The 12,425-nt window shown below is 43.1% G+C and overlaps 1 protein-coding gene across 1 annotated transcript in view; it reads right to left on the bottom strand.

Moving 5' to 3' along the window:
• The window catches only part of TOP1 (DNA topoisomerase I), a 65,953-nt gene that overhangs the window by 18,447 nt on the left and 35,081 nt on the right, over positions 1-12,425 (bottom strand). The window contains exons 4-8 of the mRNA XM_054516657.1: positions 8,579-8,705; positions 7,987-8,045; positions 5,161-5,256; positions 2,654-2,729; positions 1,598-1,695 (exon numbers count right to left, since the gene is read on the bottom strand). Coding sequence (XP_054372632.1) covers positions 1,598-1,695; positions 2,654-2,729; positions 5,161-5,256; positions 7,987-8,045; positions 8,579-8,705 — 456 coding nt within the window. The remainder of the gene's footprint in view (positions 1-1,597; positions 1,696-2,653; positions 2,730-5,160; positions 5,257-7,986; positions 8,046-8,578; positions 8,706-12,425) is intronic.

Genomic DNA, 12,425 nt, shown 5'->3' with positions numbered 1-12,425 from the left:
TCCAAGGCACTTTCCCTCAGCAGTAAGCACAAACTGCAGGGCTTAACACCACTACAGGGGCCTGTGCTGCCCAGGTAAGTGAGGGAAGAACAGCACAGCTTTCCAGTAAAGGTCTGCTCTTCAAGGATACAGCCCACAATAGAAGGGAGCTGGGATAACAGAATATTGTTAGACAGAACCAGTAAAGGGAGCTGAGACAAAGCCAAAAAGACAACAGATTGTTAAGGTTTAAAAAGACCTTCTCTAGCTTCCTATTGCTTTGTATCCCTGTAGTCTGGTAATGTTACAGCACATTAAATATGCTGTCAAAGGATTCGAGAAAAAAGTGGATTGCTCAGGAAAAAAGGGAAGTTTTGGGGAGAGGCTGGAAACCCAAGTTTCTAAGGGAGTATTCAAGTATGAAAAAGATTTGCAAGTACTGATGTTCTGAGGAAGTTGTGACAGTCAAAGAGAAATATATAATAACTATAAACACTACAAAAGATTTTTTCTTTTTAAGGATGAATCAGTAATAGTGTCAATAAAGGAGTAAAGGATTGAACCTGACAGGATTGAAGAAGATTGCAAAGACTTTCCCCAGCTCTACAGATCTATTATAAACAGCCAAATGATCTGAGAATAGATCAAGGAAACATCCCTGAAAGGTCATAAAAATACATTACAGATGGGCAGAAAACACACATACTTTCAAGAAGTACATATGCACTAAAATGAGGGAAGTACTAAGGCCAAAACTTCAAACCACACAAAATGGTAGCTCCCTCAAATCTAGAAATAACAGCTTAAATTACTATGGAGGGTTAAAAAAAATCCAGTAGGTTTCTTACACAGAGCACTACTGATGCATCACAGGTCTGTCTTCCAAATGAACCACAAAGGTCAGACTTATTTAAAAAAGGTTCTAAAAAAATTTAAGAGTGGGTGAAAGTACAACTTCAGTGATGTTACTTAAGGATCCTGGGTAAGACAGAAAGTGTTTTTCATTTAAAACTTATTTTCAGAAATCATTTGTCAAACATTCTGAGCTAACTGGTCACTTGATCAAGTCTCATTTTTGTGCCAGAGGCAGGAGCAGTTTTGAGAGGCACAGCTGACACCCACCCATGCTGTACCTCTATGGAACACAGATAAGTTCTACTAGAATACTGCTTAACCCATCTGCACACATTAATATATTCCTTAATCCACCTGCACCTATTAATATATTCCTGCTGACACCCCCAAGCCTCCAAGCTTTCCTACTGCTCTGAAGGGTTTCAGCACAGAGCAGCTTCTGGGCACAAGAATATTGGGATCTGATCATTATAGGCCAGCCTCTACATGACACAGATAGGAAAAAAAAAAAAAACAACCAACCACCCAGACAACCTCACAAAACACTTATTTCCTGTTTTAGGGATATCACTTCTACTTCAGAGGATGAACACAGTGAATGAGATATTTATTTAGAGCTTACCAGAAAGTAAGCCAATTATTCAGAACAAATCCTCATGAATCAACAGAAGAGAAAGCCAGATGTGCTTATTCAGCCAGCATGGGAGGTACAGGCAAGTCCAGGTGCAGATGGGAGCCTACAGCACTGACTATATATAGTTACCATTTCCATTTTTGCTCCTCTTCTTTTTTCGGCTTCTTTCTTTTGTCTGCTTCAGGGACTTTCTTATCTTTGCTCTTGACTTTCTTTGCTTTGCTGTCCTGCAAAATGAGTAAGATGCTGTTAGAACAAGCTACTATACTTCCCCCCTCCTCTGAAAAGATGTGTTAAAACTAAAAGACTCTCTCTTGGGGTATATAAGAGCTGAATTCCTGTGGCTGCACCACATAAATGTGCTCTTAGATCATCCCATTAAGTCAAAGTCTGCTGATGGTCCCACTCAAGTTTTCAGGCAAATTCTTTTACTTTACACTGGGGACATGCTAAATGCTCACAGCCAGTTATCACCTGATAAGGGGCAAGTCTGGGCCATGGGAAGGGAATTGCTGTGTCACAGAACCTCCTCCCTGGCCTGCACTGGTGTGTCTGGTCTGGCAAATGCTGCAGAGCACAAGCACCATGGTCAGGTGGCTTCTGGGATTATCCTGGTGCATGGTCAGTGTAGGGACACTTCCTTTGAAGGGACAAATTAACCCATGGCCCAGAGGTGCTGCAACATGTGTCTCACAAGGGTGTCTTTGCTAGATGTGTAGTTTGTCAGTCTCAAATTATGGTTAACCTTTTCCAAGTCCCTCTCCAAAGAAATTTCCACCTAGGCTCCATCTAAATGCTTTAAGCTTCCTTTTAGCATCTAATCTCTTTTCCTGTCCCCTGCCTCTGAACCCTGCCACATCATCTGTGCAATTACCACATGTTGTGAGCAAGGCTCCCCTGCCCCCTGCCAGCTCCTTAACAGAAGGACTGTGAATTGCCTGGAACAGCCTGGAAGTTCATGTCCTGGAGGCATCTTCTCCACCCATTGTTTTAAGGGTTGGAAAGAAAGTTTCCCTGACTTTTTATAAATTACTGTTCAGATAAGTTAATATCTGCACCCTAAGTGGGGATCTGCCACACACAGCTCTGTTCCAGACAAAATCAGATTCCCCCTGTTCTGCATAATCCCACACTAAATAGCCTGGCTTTTCTTTATGATAAAAACAAACTCGTCTGTCACATTACCTCTTCTTCCTCTTGTTTCCTTTTCTTTGCTTTCTTGATGTCTTCTGTTTTGATTTTCTTGGGTTTGTAGTCAGCACTAGGAGCAAAAAGACTTGCTGATGAAATTGATCCATTTTCCAGTACAAATAAGAAGTCATAGACATACAAAGTTTATGTGCACAAGCTTGCAGCATAGCTGGCATTTTTAATTTCTAAAGAATATAATTTATACCCTGCTCTTTCAGAAGACTCAATAATCCCAATCCAGCACAACAGCCTTGAAAACCTACAAGATGTTATTATCAATACCTCTCCACAAGCTTCACTGCTGAACCAAACATCTTCCTCAATGAAGAATCGATTCAAAAGCATTAGCAGCCACTCAGTGATTCCATGGGATGGGATAAATGGGTATAACCTTATTGGCATGTTCTATCCCAACTCTCTTTCCAGTCATCAGTCTGGGACCTTGCCCACAAGACTCACTCTTTGCACCCCCCACTAGTTCAAACAATAGCGAAATTGTGTACTGGCAAATTACATAAACACAACCTCATTTCCAGTGAGGTTGGAAAAGACCTCTGAGATCATCCAGTCCAACCTATGACTCAGCACCACCTTGTCAACCAGACCAGGACACTGAGTGCCACGTCCAATCTTTCCTTAAACACCTCCAGGGACAGTGACTCCACCACCTCCCTGGGCAGCCCATTCCATGTCTAATCACCCTTCCTGTGAAGAAATTCCTCCTAATGTTCAAGCTAAACCTCCCCTGGTGCAGCTTAAGACCATGTCCTCTTGTCCTATCCCTTGTTCCAGGGGAGCAGAGCCTGACCCCCACCTGGCTGCACCCTCCTGTGAAGGAGTTCTGGAGAGTGATAAGGTCACCCCTGAGCTTTCTCTTCTCCAGGCTGAGCCCCCCCAGCTGCTCCTCATTGGACTGGTGCTCCAGACCCTTCCTGAGCTCCACTTCTTTCTTCTGCACTTCCCCCACACCTCGATGTCCTCCCTGAATTGAGGGGCCCAGAACTTGAGGTGCCCTCACCAGTGCCCAGTAAAGGGGCAGAATCACCTCCCTGGTCCTGCTGGCCACACTATTCCTGACACAAGCCATGTGCCATTGGCCTTCTTCACCACCTGGGCTCATGTCCAGCTGCTGCTGACCACCAAACCCAGGGCCTTTTCTGCTGGGCACTTTCCAGCAACTCTGCCCCCAGCCTGGAGCACTGCAGAGGGTTGTGGTCAAAGTGTCAGAAGTGGCACTTGGTCTTGTAGAACATTGATGCTGGTGGTCTCAGCCCATTGATGCCCATGACAGTCTCCAACCACCACATCTCCCACCTGCCCTTCTGTTTGTAAACAGCAGGTCCAGCAGGGTGCTACTCCTGAAAGGCCACAGCTGTCCTTACCAGCTGAGACAGGAAGTTCTTTTCCACACACTCCAGGGACCTCCCAGCCTGCCTCCTCCTCTCTGCTGTGTTGAGTTTCCAGTAGGTATCCAGCAGGTTAAAGTCTCCCACAAGAACAAGAGCTGGCAGTGGTGAAATGTCAGCCAGCCATTCATAGCATAGTTCATCCACCTCTTCATCCTGGTTGGGTGGTGTGGAACAAGGCTCCCAGCAGGATTATCTGCCTTACCAGCCTTCCCCTTGATGCTCATCCATAGGCACTCTACCTTACTGTCACTATTCTTGAGCTCTATGCAGACAAAACACTCCCTAACGTACAGGAACACCCCAATTCTTAATCTCTCCATTGCAGATGTGAGAGGGGAAGCCATACAAACCTAGCAGAAGGCAGCAAGTGATTACACAAAAGAAAAGATGTCCCACCCATGTCTCTTGGAAATGACAGCTGTAGGGATGGAGTGCTGCCATGGTAAAACCCTTCCAGCCCTTTGACTCCTGCCTGCTAATAAAGACAAACTACCCTGAAGAGCTGGATGGGCACAGCACAGATCCCAGTGAGATGGAGCTGAACTTGTATTTCAGGGGTTCCTGTGTCAGGAAAACATCATGGGTGTTTCTCTTGGAGACAACAACCCTCAGCATAACTTGTGACACATTGAGACTCCAGGCAAACCACGCCAGGCAGTGCAGGCAAACCTCCCCCTGCCTCCAAACAGGCTGACAGTGCATTTTCTATCTCTTGTGCAGTCATTTCCTTGCCCAACAGAAACCACTGCAGCCTCTTAGCTACGTTAATACCTCACGTGCTCACATTTCTGTTTTACAGTCTTCATCAGTCTTTACCTGCCTTCTGGGGTTTTCCTTTTTTATTTACTAGTTCTGCAACATTTCACAGCACCATCTGCAGAAGCAGGTAAGTGGCATTTTGCCTTGCACAGAACAAATACTATCCCTGCCCTGCTCAGAGAACTTGTAACAGCATAGGGAGTCTGGTCTCAGACCTCCAGTACCCATCTCAAGAAGTCTGTGCTGATCACTTGAAACTCCACCTGCTCCCTCAATATTCTTCTTTTAAAACTAAAGGCAAACATCCAAGTCACCAGCACCCACGCTACTTACTCATCATCCTCTCGAGGTCTCTTCAGGAGTTTGGAGTCCTCTTTAGGAGATGCATAAAACCCATCATCATCTGGTTCATCTTTAATACGTGGTGGACTACAAAAAGAAGCAGAGAAACACAGTTCTACTTTCAAAGATGAAGTTTCTTGGAAACCAGCAACAGCTAAGTTTTAAGAAATAATCATCTGCAAAATGGGCACGTCTTCCATGGGATGTGCTGCCATCACAAGACAGCAAAGGCTTGAGATGTGTCATTTTCTGAATACTCACAGACAGTGCAAGGAGAGTAATTCAATGTCTACACATTTGCCATTTCTCAAGAAACATCAAGTTCAATTTCAACGGCTCAAAGTTCATTTTGTTTCTCTGAGGTTTTGAGTAAAAACAACTGTAGCTTCCAGCACTTTCCATTAGACTTAAAAACTGAAATGCCTGTGTGGACTCAAATGCAGGATGTTATTTAGTCTCAACTCAATATCCTTATTGAGCCTTCTAAGACAGAAAAAGATTATCAACTAAACAAAGATTTGAAAGCTATTCCCTGGAACATTTTGCCAACTAAATATTGAGGCATGTGAAAACCAGAAAAGGAAACAAAGATTTGGCAAAGTTAAACAGATCAGTCTCTTTTCACTGTCCAAACTGGAGGAAGAAAACAATCCTGTCCCTTTTAACAGACCACAAAGTTAGGCTCAATGTTTTCAGCCATAATGTCCCAAGACATTAGCAGTAAGAAAAAAAAGAGTATGAGTGCAAGAGACACTATTCTGTTAGACAAACTCATTATTTCTAGATTTCAGAGAAGCATTTCACTGATCTTCATAAAGAAAAAGATGTCTCAAAGAGTCCAAAATTACATTTTGAAGCACTTAGTGCCATCTTGGGCTTCCTTATTCATGTCCCACCAACAATTTCTATATCAAATTGACTCAGTTTCTGAGCCAAGATGGGGATTTTGCAATCAGATGAAACAGGAATTAAAATAAGCAGCATTCAGCTTTGTAGACCATAGTCAGCAGGAGACATTAGGGAGTCTCATGTTAGCTGGCAGTGTGTCCATGAAGCAGAACAAGCAGTTTGCTCCTTCACAGCTATAAAGCCACTGCAGTGCTGGAAGATGCAGCTCAGGGGAGATACAAACAAGCTGCTCTACCAAGCCTTTTCTGTTGCATCGCCTGGAATTGACTAAAACACGAGTCTGCAGCACAGAGACAGTTGCAAAACATCGATGGAAAAAAAGGTAATTGTCCCACTTAATATAGTCTCCCTTTCAGGCAGAAATGCAGAACTACAGTGTGTAAAGTCACTAGGAATTTTAACTATTTTAACACTGAAACATTGCACAAGGTTTTGTAATGGAAGAAATAAAGTGTGAGTCTGTGAAAAGAAAGGAGCTGTATGACCAAGCTGAACCTTGACTTGCATTGTTTGCAAGACTGTAACGCTGCTCATGGTACCAAGTCTTAAAGAAGAAAATCAAAACCATCTGAGTGAGAACATTTTTCTCTGCAGAACTCGTAAAAGAATATTTCAGCAGGAAAAAAAAAAAAGAAAATAATTACTTTACTCTTAGCCAGCATTTGGCCCCAAAGAAGGCACAAATGCAATGGCTCCTCTAGTCTTTTCTCAAACACATGAAAAAATGCTCTTGGACCTAAAGAGGATTCAGTCATATTGATATGAGAGCATCCATCAGCCTTGGTGAGATTAGCACATCATGCCATTCTGCTGAACAGCAGAGGCCACAGAGAGTTATGGACTGTCTGCTCCACCATGAAACACCTGAATGTCACTGCCTTCCACTTCCAGAGTATTCCCCAAAGGGCCTGGAGATGGCGCCTCTGCCCTGCGCCAAGCCTGCCTCCTTCCTCTGCATTTCTAAATAAGAGCAGGGAAATCAAACAGATGGAAGAACTCATGTCAAAAGGGCAAGCTCAAAACAAAGAAAGAATACCTAAAAGGCATGGGACAGGTAGGTGTCTTCTCCCAACCTCTCTGTATCCAAAGAAGGTGGTAAGACTGGAAAGATTTTTTTTTTTATTTTTAAGTGGGCTCACAAACTGAAAGAGTTCATGAACTAAGTGCTGTTCTTGACTAACAGATATGGATGCATGCATCCACCATACCACACACCTTCAGTAAGTCAGTGGACTTGATTTAGCACCTTAAAAATAACCAATGGCTGGATTGTAAACAAGTCACAAGAGATCTTGATTGACTATTAAGAAAAAGTACTCTTCTATCAATTGCTCACTTCAGGTTTTTAATAAGACTACTTAGCAATGACTGATACAACACTCAAGTCCAGGAGGTTCTATTATAAGCAGGAATTTAGTACTAGAGTAGGACATCTATGCATTTCTAAGGTACTTCTAATTATACATGTCACTCTTGTGACTCCTTTGCAAGAGCTTCAGGCTGCAGTCACAACACAGGAGAGACACACAGAGATAATCTGGACTGGCTTTGCTGGGTCCTGTCTCCAGCAGACTGCAGGGTTCAAGTTCCAGTTTTACAACAGAGGCTCTTTCAAATCCAGCTACCAGTGTTCCCATAGTTCAGTCTGTCCTCAGCAGAATCCAGCTCCTGAATACTTAGACAAACCCAGCATGTGCAGGCAGACACCAGGTATTCCACAGCTCCCATCTCCAGTTACTGGGTAAGCAGATCTACCCATTCTCATAATTGAGAAGAACATATCGTCTGAAGGGCTTAAGAGTGCCCCAAGAGTGCCCCCTCTCAAGACCAAGTGAGAGGATTCAAACACTGAGCACCTATAAAAAGTCAAACTGCAGCTTTTTCCAAATCATAGACCTAATTTCTTACCTGGAGAAACCATTTTCCTTTTCCTTCTTTATTTTTATGTCACCAGAAGATGACTTCATCTGAAAAACATAAAAAGTAGGAGTTGATTAGCATTTTCCAACGTACAACCCCTTAACTTGCAGAAGGAACCGTGACTATCTCCGTCCCCTGCAGTCCTTAGTGACCTACATGACAGAGAGGCAACATTTTCTGCAAGTCTTAGTTAATTCAGTACTTTTTGGCCCTCCAATTTCCTCAGCAAATTGGAATTAAGTATATAGTTTGTTCTTGCATGGACTGAATGTGAGATGACTGATTTTTCTCCCTTGTCTCTGAACCCAAGCTTGGCAAAGTGAAATGTAATGGGAGAAAATGTGGAGCCAGTGGACATACCTCCACAGTGGAACTGTTTCTGTGCACATACCTGCAGATAAAGCCCTTATGATTTCGTAACTACCACTCCACAAAAAAAGTGTCTGGGTTAGCATTGGGATAATTCTCTCCAAGTTGATAAAAACTTGGATGCACAAGCTACATCTAACCCACTGAGTTTGTTCTATTCAGTATTATAAGCCAGAACCATCCTCTTGTCTCTCCCACAGGAGACACCCACCTTCTCTTCCTTTCTCTTCTCCTTGTCTTTATCTTTGTGTTTGTCTTTGTGTTTCTCTGAGCTGCCATCTTTGTGTTTGGTTTTCTCCTTGTCTTTGTGTTTCTTTTCCGAGGAATCTTTGTGCTCACTGCAAGACAAGAGAGTGTGTTTGCAGAGGAGAACACAAGGAGATTTGACTAATACAATTTCCAGTGGTAAAGAGTCACAGGTTTTGATGATTACAAACCCTAAAAAATAAGGGATCCCCTTAACAGGAAGATCCACCACAGTCTCCTGTCCGGCATGACCCATTCTCCTTGGGAGGAAGAAGAACGGGAGGGATACCACAAAATCCCAGTTGCCAAGCCTCCACTTCAAGAAACCCATCAGCCTGGATTGCTGAGGAAATCCACAGCTGCTACACTTAAAGCTCAACACTTTAGGATGAATTCCCACTGTCTCTGCTTTTCCTCTTTTTCCTAGTCCACATAAAAGGTCACTGGAACAGAGCCGCCAGCGCCGTCAATGCCCGTGTCAGCTTTTGCTCAGACAACAGTTTGTCATTGTAGCAGCTCTCATCTCTGGAACTTAAAGAGAAAAGCGCTGATCTCTATTATTCCCAAACAGATGGGAAAACCAGAGCAAACAGGATATGTGATGTCCTTGTGTTTATGCAAAGTCAAACAGAAAAGGCAGGAATAATGCTGCAGTCCTCAGCTGGAGCTGTTGATGCCGCCACAGTCAGCCCAGCTCTGCTGGAACAGCCCCATCGTGTGGGGCAAGAACCAACAAAGGTGTTTCCAAGTGAGAGTCTGGTCTGTAACTACTCTGGTGTTATGAATAGCAGTATTGAGAGCTTAAATACCTAGAATCTTTAGTCAGAACACTGGAGAAAATGCATACAAGGAGAAGAAAAATCAACCTTTATTATTCTGTTTCTACCCACTTCTGATTTCTGAGACATCAGGATAAATTTGTATCACATTTTCAAGTTTTTCTTATCAGCTAGAAAGACACATGGCTGTTTTCAAATGAAAATGAGGTTTCTCATGGAATGACAAACCTTGAAGCCAAAAGTGAGGCAATACTCTCAGGAGACTCAGAATAGAAACATCAAGAACTGGCCACAAGGATTAGCAGCAGTGGTGTGGAAGCCAAGCAACAAGCCTGGCAATTCTACAGGCCTTCAATACACACTTATAAGGTTGTGTGGACTCCCTGAGGTCACCCAGGGCTTTAGCAAGTCAAAGGCATGGTGTAAATCAGCATGGATAGGCACTAACCAAGCTGCCTCTCTCATGCTGGCTGCTCACACCCTCCCTTCTCAGCACTTGACTCCCGTCACTGCTGTTCTCTGGGACACACTGTGCTTCTCCTCAGGATTACAAAATGCACTACAAAGCTTTACTAGAAAAAGGCACTTCCCTTATTTCAGTTATTTCAACACTCAGGTGCAAGCCCAAACCAATCTGGGTGAACACAGCCCTGAAAAACAAGCTGGGAATGCTGGGCAAGAGCATGATTTTTAAAAATTGCAGATTCTTTGAGATTTCATTCTATCACAGAAACAGACTGCAAAAAGGTTGATGGTTACAGAGAGCAAGCAGCACATTAACCAGCTCCCACAATCAGTGTGTGATTAGGAGCAAGGCAATCACAGTCACAAATACACCAACCCACACCCAGCTTACAACTGCAGACACCAGCGTGGACAAACGCATGGGAACCTGCCAAAGGTCTAAATAATTCAAGCCCAGAGTAGCTTGAATAATAACACTCCAATAAATATACATTGAATAAATTGAATAAACACACACCAGCCATCCAAGCTCAAGCAGCTAAAGCATGAAAATCCATCACTGAAGGAAATCAGTACATTCACATGCTGTGTGACACCAAGAGACCAGCAGCAAGAGACACCAGTTTCATTTTAACTCTCTAGCAACCTCTTCATACAAAGCAGTGAAGGCCTATGTGAACATCAAAAGGCAACAGGCACTCTAGAAATGCTGGTAGTTAGACACACAGCACCACATGTTGCCTGTGAGCAGACTCAACAACTGCAGACTATTCTTACCCCAGATCATGTTATGTACAGTGTGCTCAGGCCGTGCGAGTACAGACACGGAACATCCTGACACTGGATCCTGAAATCCACAACATGCCTGCTGCTCCTGCTCTGATCTCTCATCCCAGCTTCTGTACCCTGCTCATTCATCAGCATTCCAAGCTCAAGACACCTATTTAATTTTCCTTTGCTCCAATCAGATTCACTGACTGTCTGAAAGCAAAAACCCCACACATTACTAATAATTTTTAAACTCAGGAAGATCTGGAAATTCTGACTTGGTATCTTGCACTGCTCTCTGTATGCCAAGCACCCCATTTGCTGAAGATTTAAGGTTAACAATTCAAGAGGTATCTCAACCTGCATATATTTAAACCAATACTCATAATAATAACAACATTCAATATCAGTAATCAATATTCAGCCTTCTTATATCAATCCAAGCTGTGGATGCCCCATCCCTGTATTCAAGGCCAGGTTGGACAGGGCTTAGACCACCTCATCTGGTGGAAGGTGTCCCTGCCCATGGCAGGGCATGGAATGAGATGAGCCTTAAGGTCCCTTTCGACCCAAACCATTCTGTGATTCTACAATTCCAAAGTACAAAAAAAAATCATAACAAACACACACAAGGGTCAGAGCCATCTGGTTCTTTGCAAGTCTACTTGTGTTTATTTTCTGACTCTTTCTTGCTCTTATTTGATATTTAAATCCTACCTGAAATAGCATGTTTTACTCAGACATTAATTTGGATCTTTATGGTAGACACTGCAGCCACTAGAGTCAGTGCACTGAGGTAAAGTTCATGGCAGTGGCTGTTGCTTGGGAGTTTGGAATAGCAAAAAAAAAAAAAAAAAAAACCAAAAAACCCACAAAAGACCAAAAAAGAGAAACAATTTGGTTTTCCAAAGCACTCAATCTCACTACCAGCAAAAGCACTAGCTTTCAGTACATGACTGGAAGAGCCCTGGGATGTACACAAAGCATGACTAAAAGCAAACCAATGGATGGCAAACTAGATCAGTAAAGCTAAGACTGAAACACAAACAAAATCACATTGGTCTAGAGAGGCAGAGACAATATTTGTGTGTGCTGAATGCTTACAGACTACAGCTGGAATAAAAAAAAAACTGCTAAAACTTCTAAAAACTTAGGTTTGCTCAAGCGGAAGCTCAAATGACATCCCTCTTGAAAGACACTAAGTGGCCAGCATTGAAAAGCTGTCAAGCAATCTAATCTCAATTTTTCAGTGTAGTTTCTCAGATTTTTTCAGCATTAGAGCCAGAATCAAGAAGTCTGGCTTCCTGACTCAGTTGCTGGTCTTAATTTAATTTTTTTTATCATAAGACTATCCTTCCCCTTTGCTCTGCAATGAGCAGTAAATTTCTCAGCCAAGCAATGTGGGCTCAGATAACCTAAGGAAACTCTGTCTCCAGTTTCACTCTGCAGCTTCATTTTCCAAAGATCAGCACTGGTGGCTTGGCCCCGAGGTCCTGCTTGCTGCTGCTCCTGGTGACTGGGAGGAATTCCCTAGATAAAAATCTGATATTGTGTACTTTTCACTCCAATGTTAAAAGAGAGCATAAATTTCTTTCCCTTATTTGTAGCAGCCTGCTTGCCAGCCCTATTTCCAGACACTGGACCACAGCTCAGCACAGAACTTCTGACATGTGCATCAAGGAAGGCTTGTGCCTCTCTTCTCTTGGAGGGATGGAATCTCAATCTCCCAGAAAACCTCTCTTGGAAAGGAGCTGGTAACAAAGGCCTCAAGCAACAATCCTTAGAAAAGGAACTTCTTTT

The sequence above is a fragment of the Molothrus ater genome, chromosome 17 (genome assembly GCF_012460135.2).
Source record: "Molothrus ater isolate BHLD 08-10-18 breed brown headed cowbird chromosome 17, BPBGC_Mater_1.1, whole genome shotgun sequence".
NCBI lineage: Eukaryota > Metazoa > Chordata > Aves > Passeriformes > Icteridae > Molothrus > Molothrus ater.
Note: the sequence above shows the minus strand (reverse complement) of the source record. Positions and strands in the feature narration are given on the sequence as shown.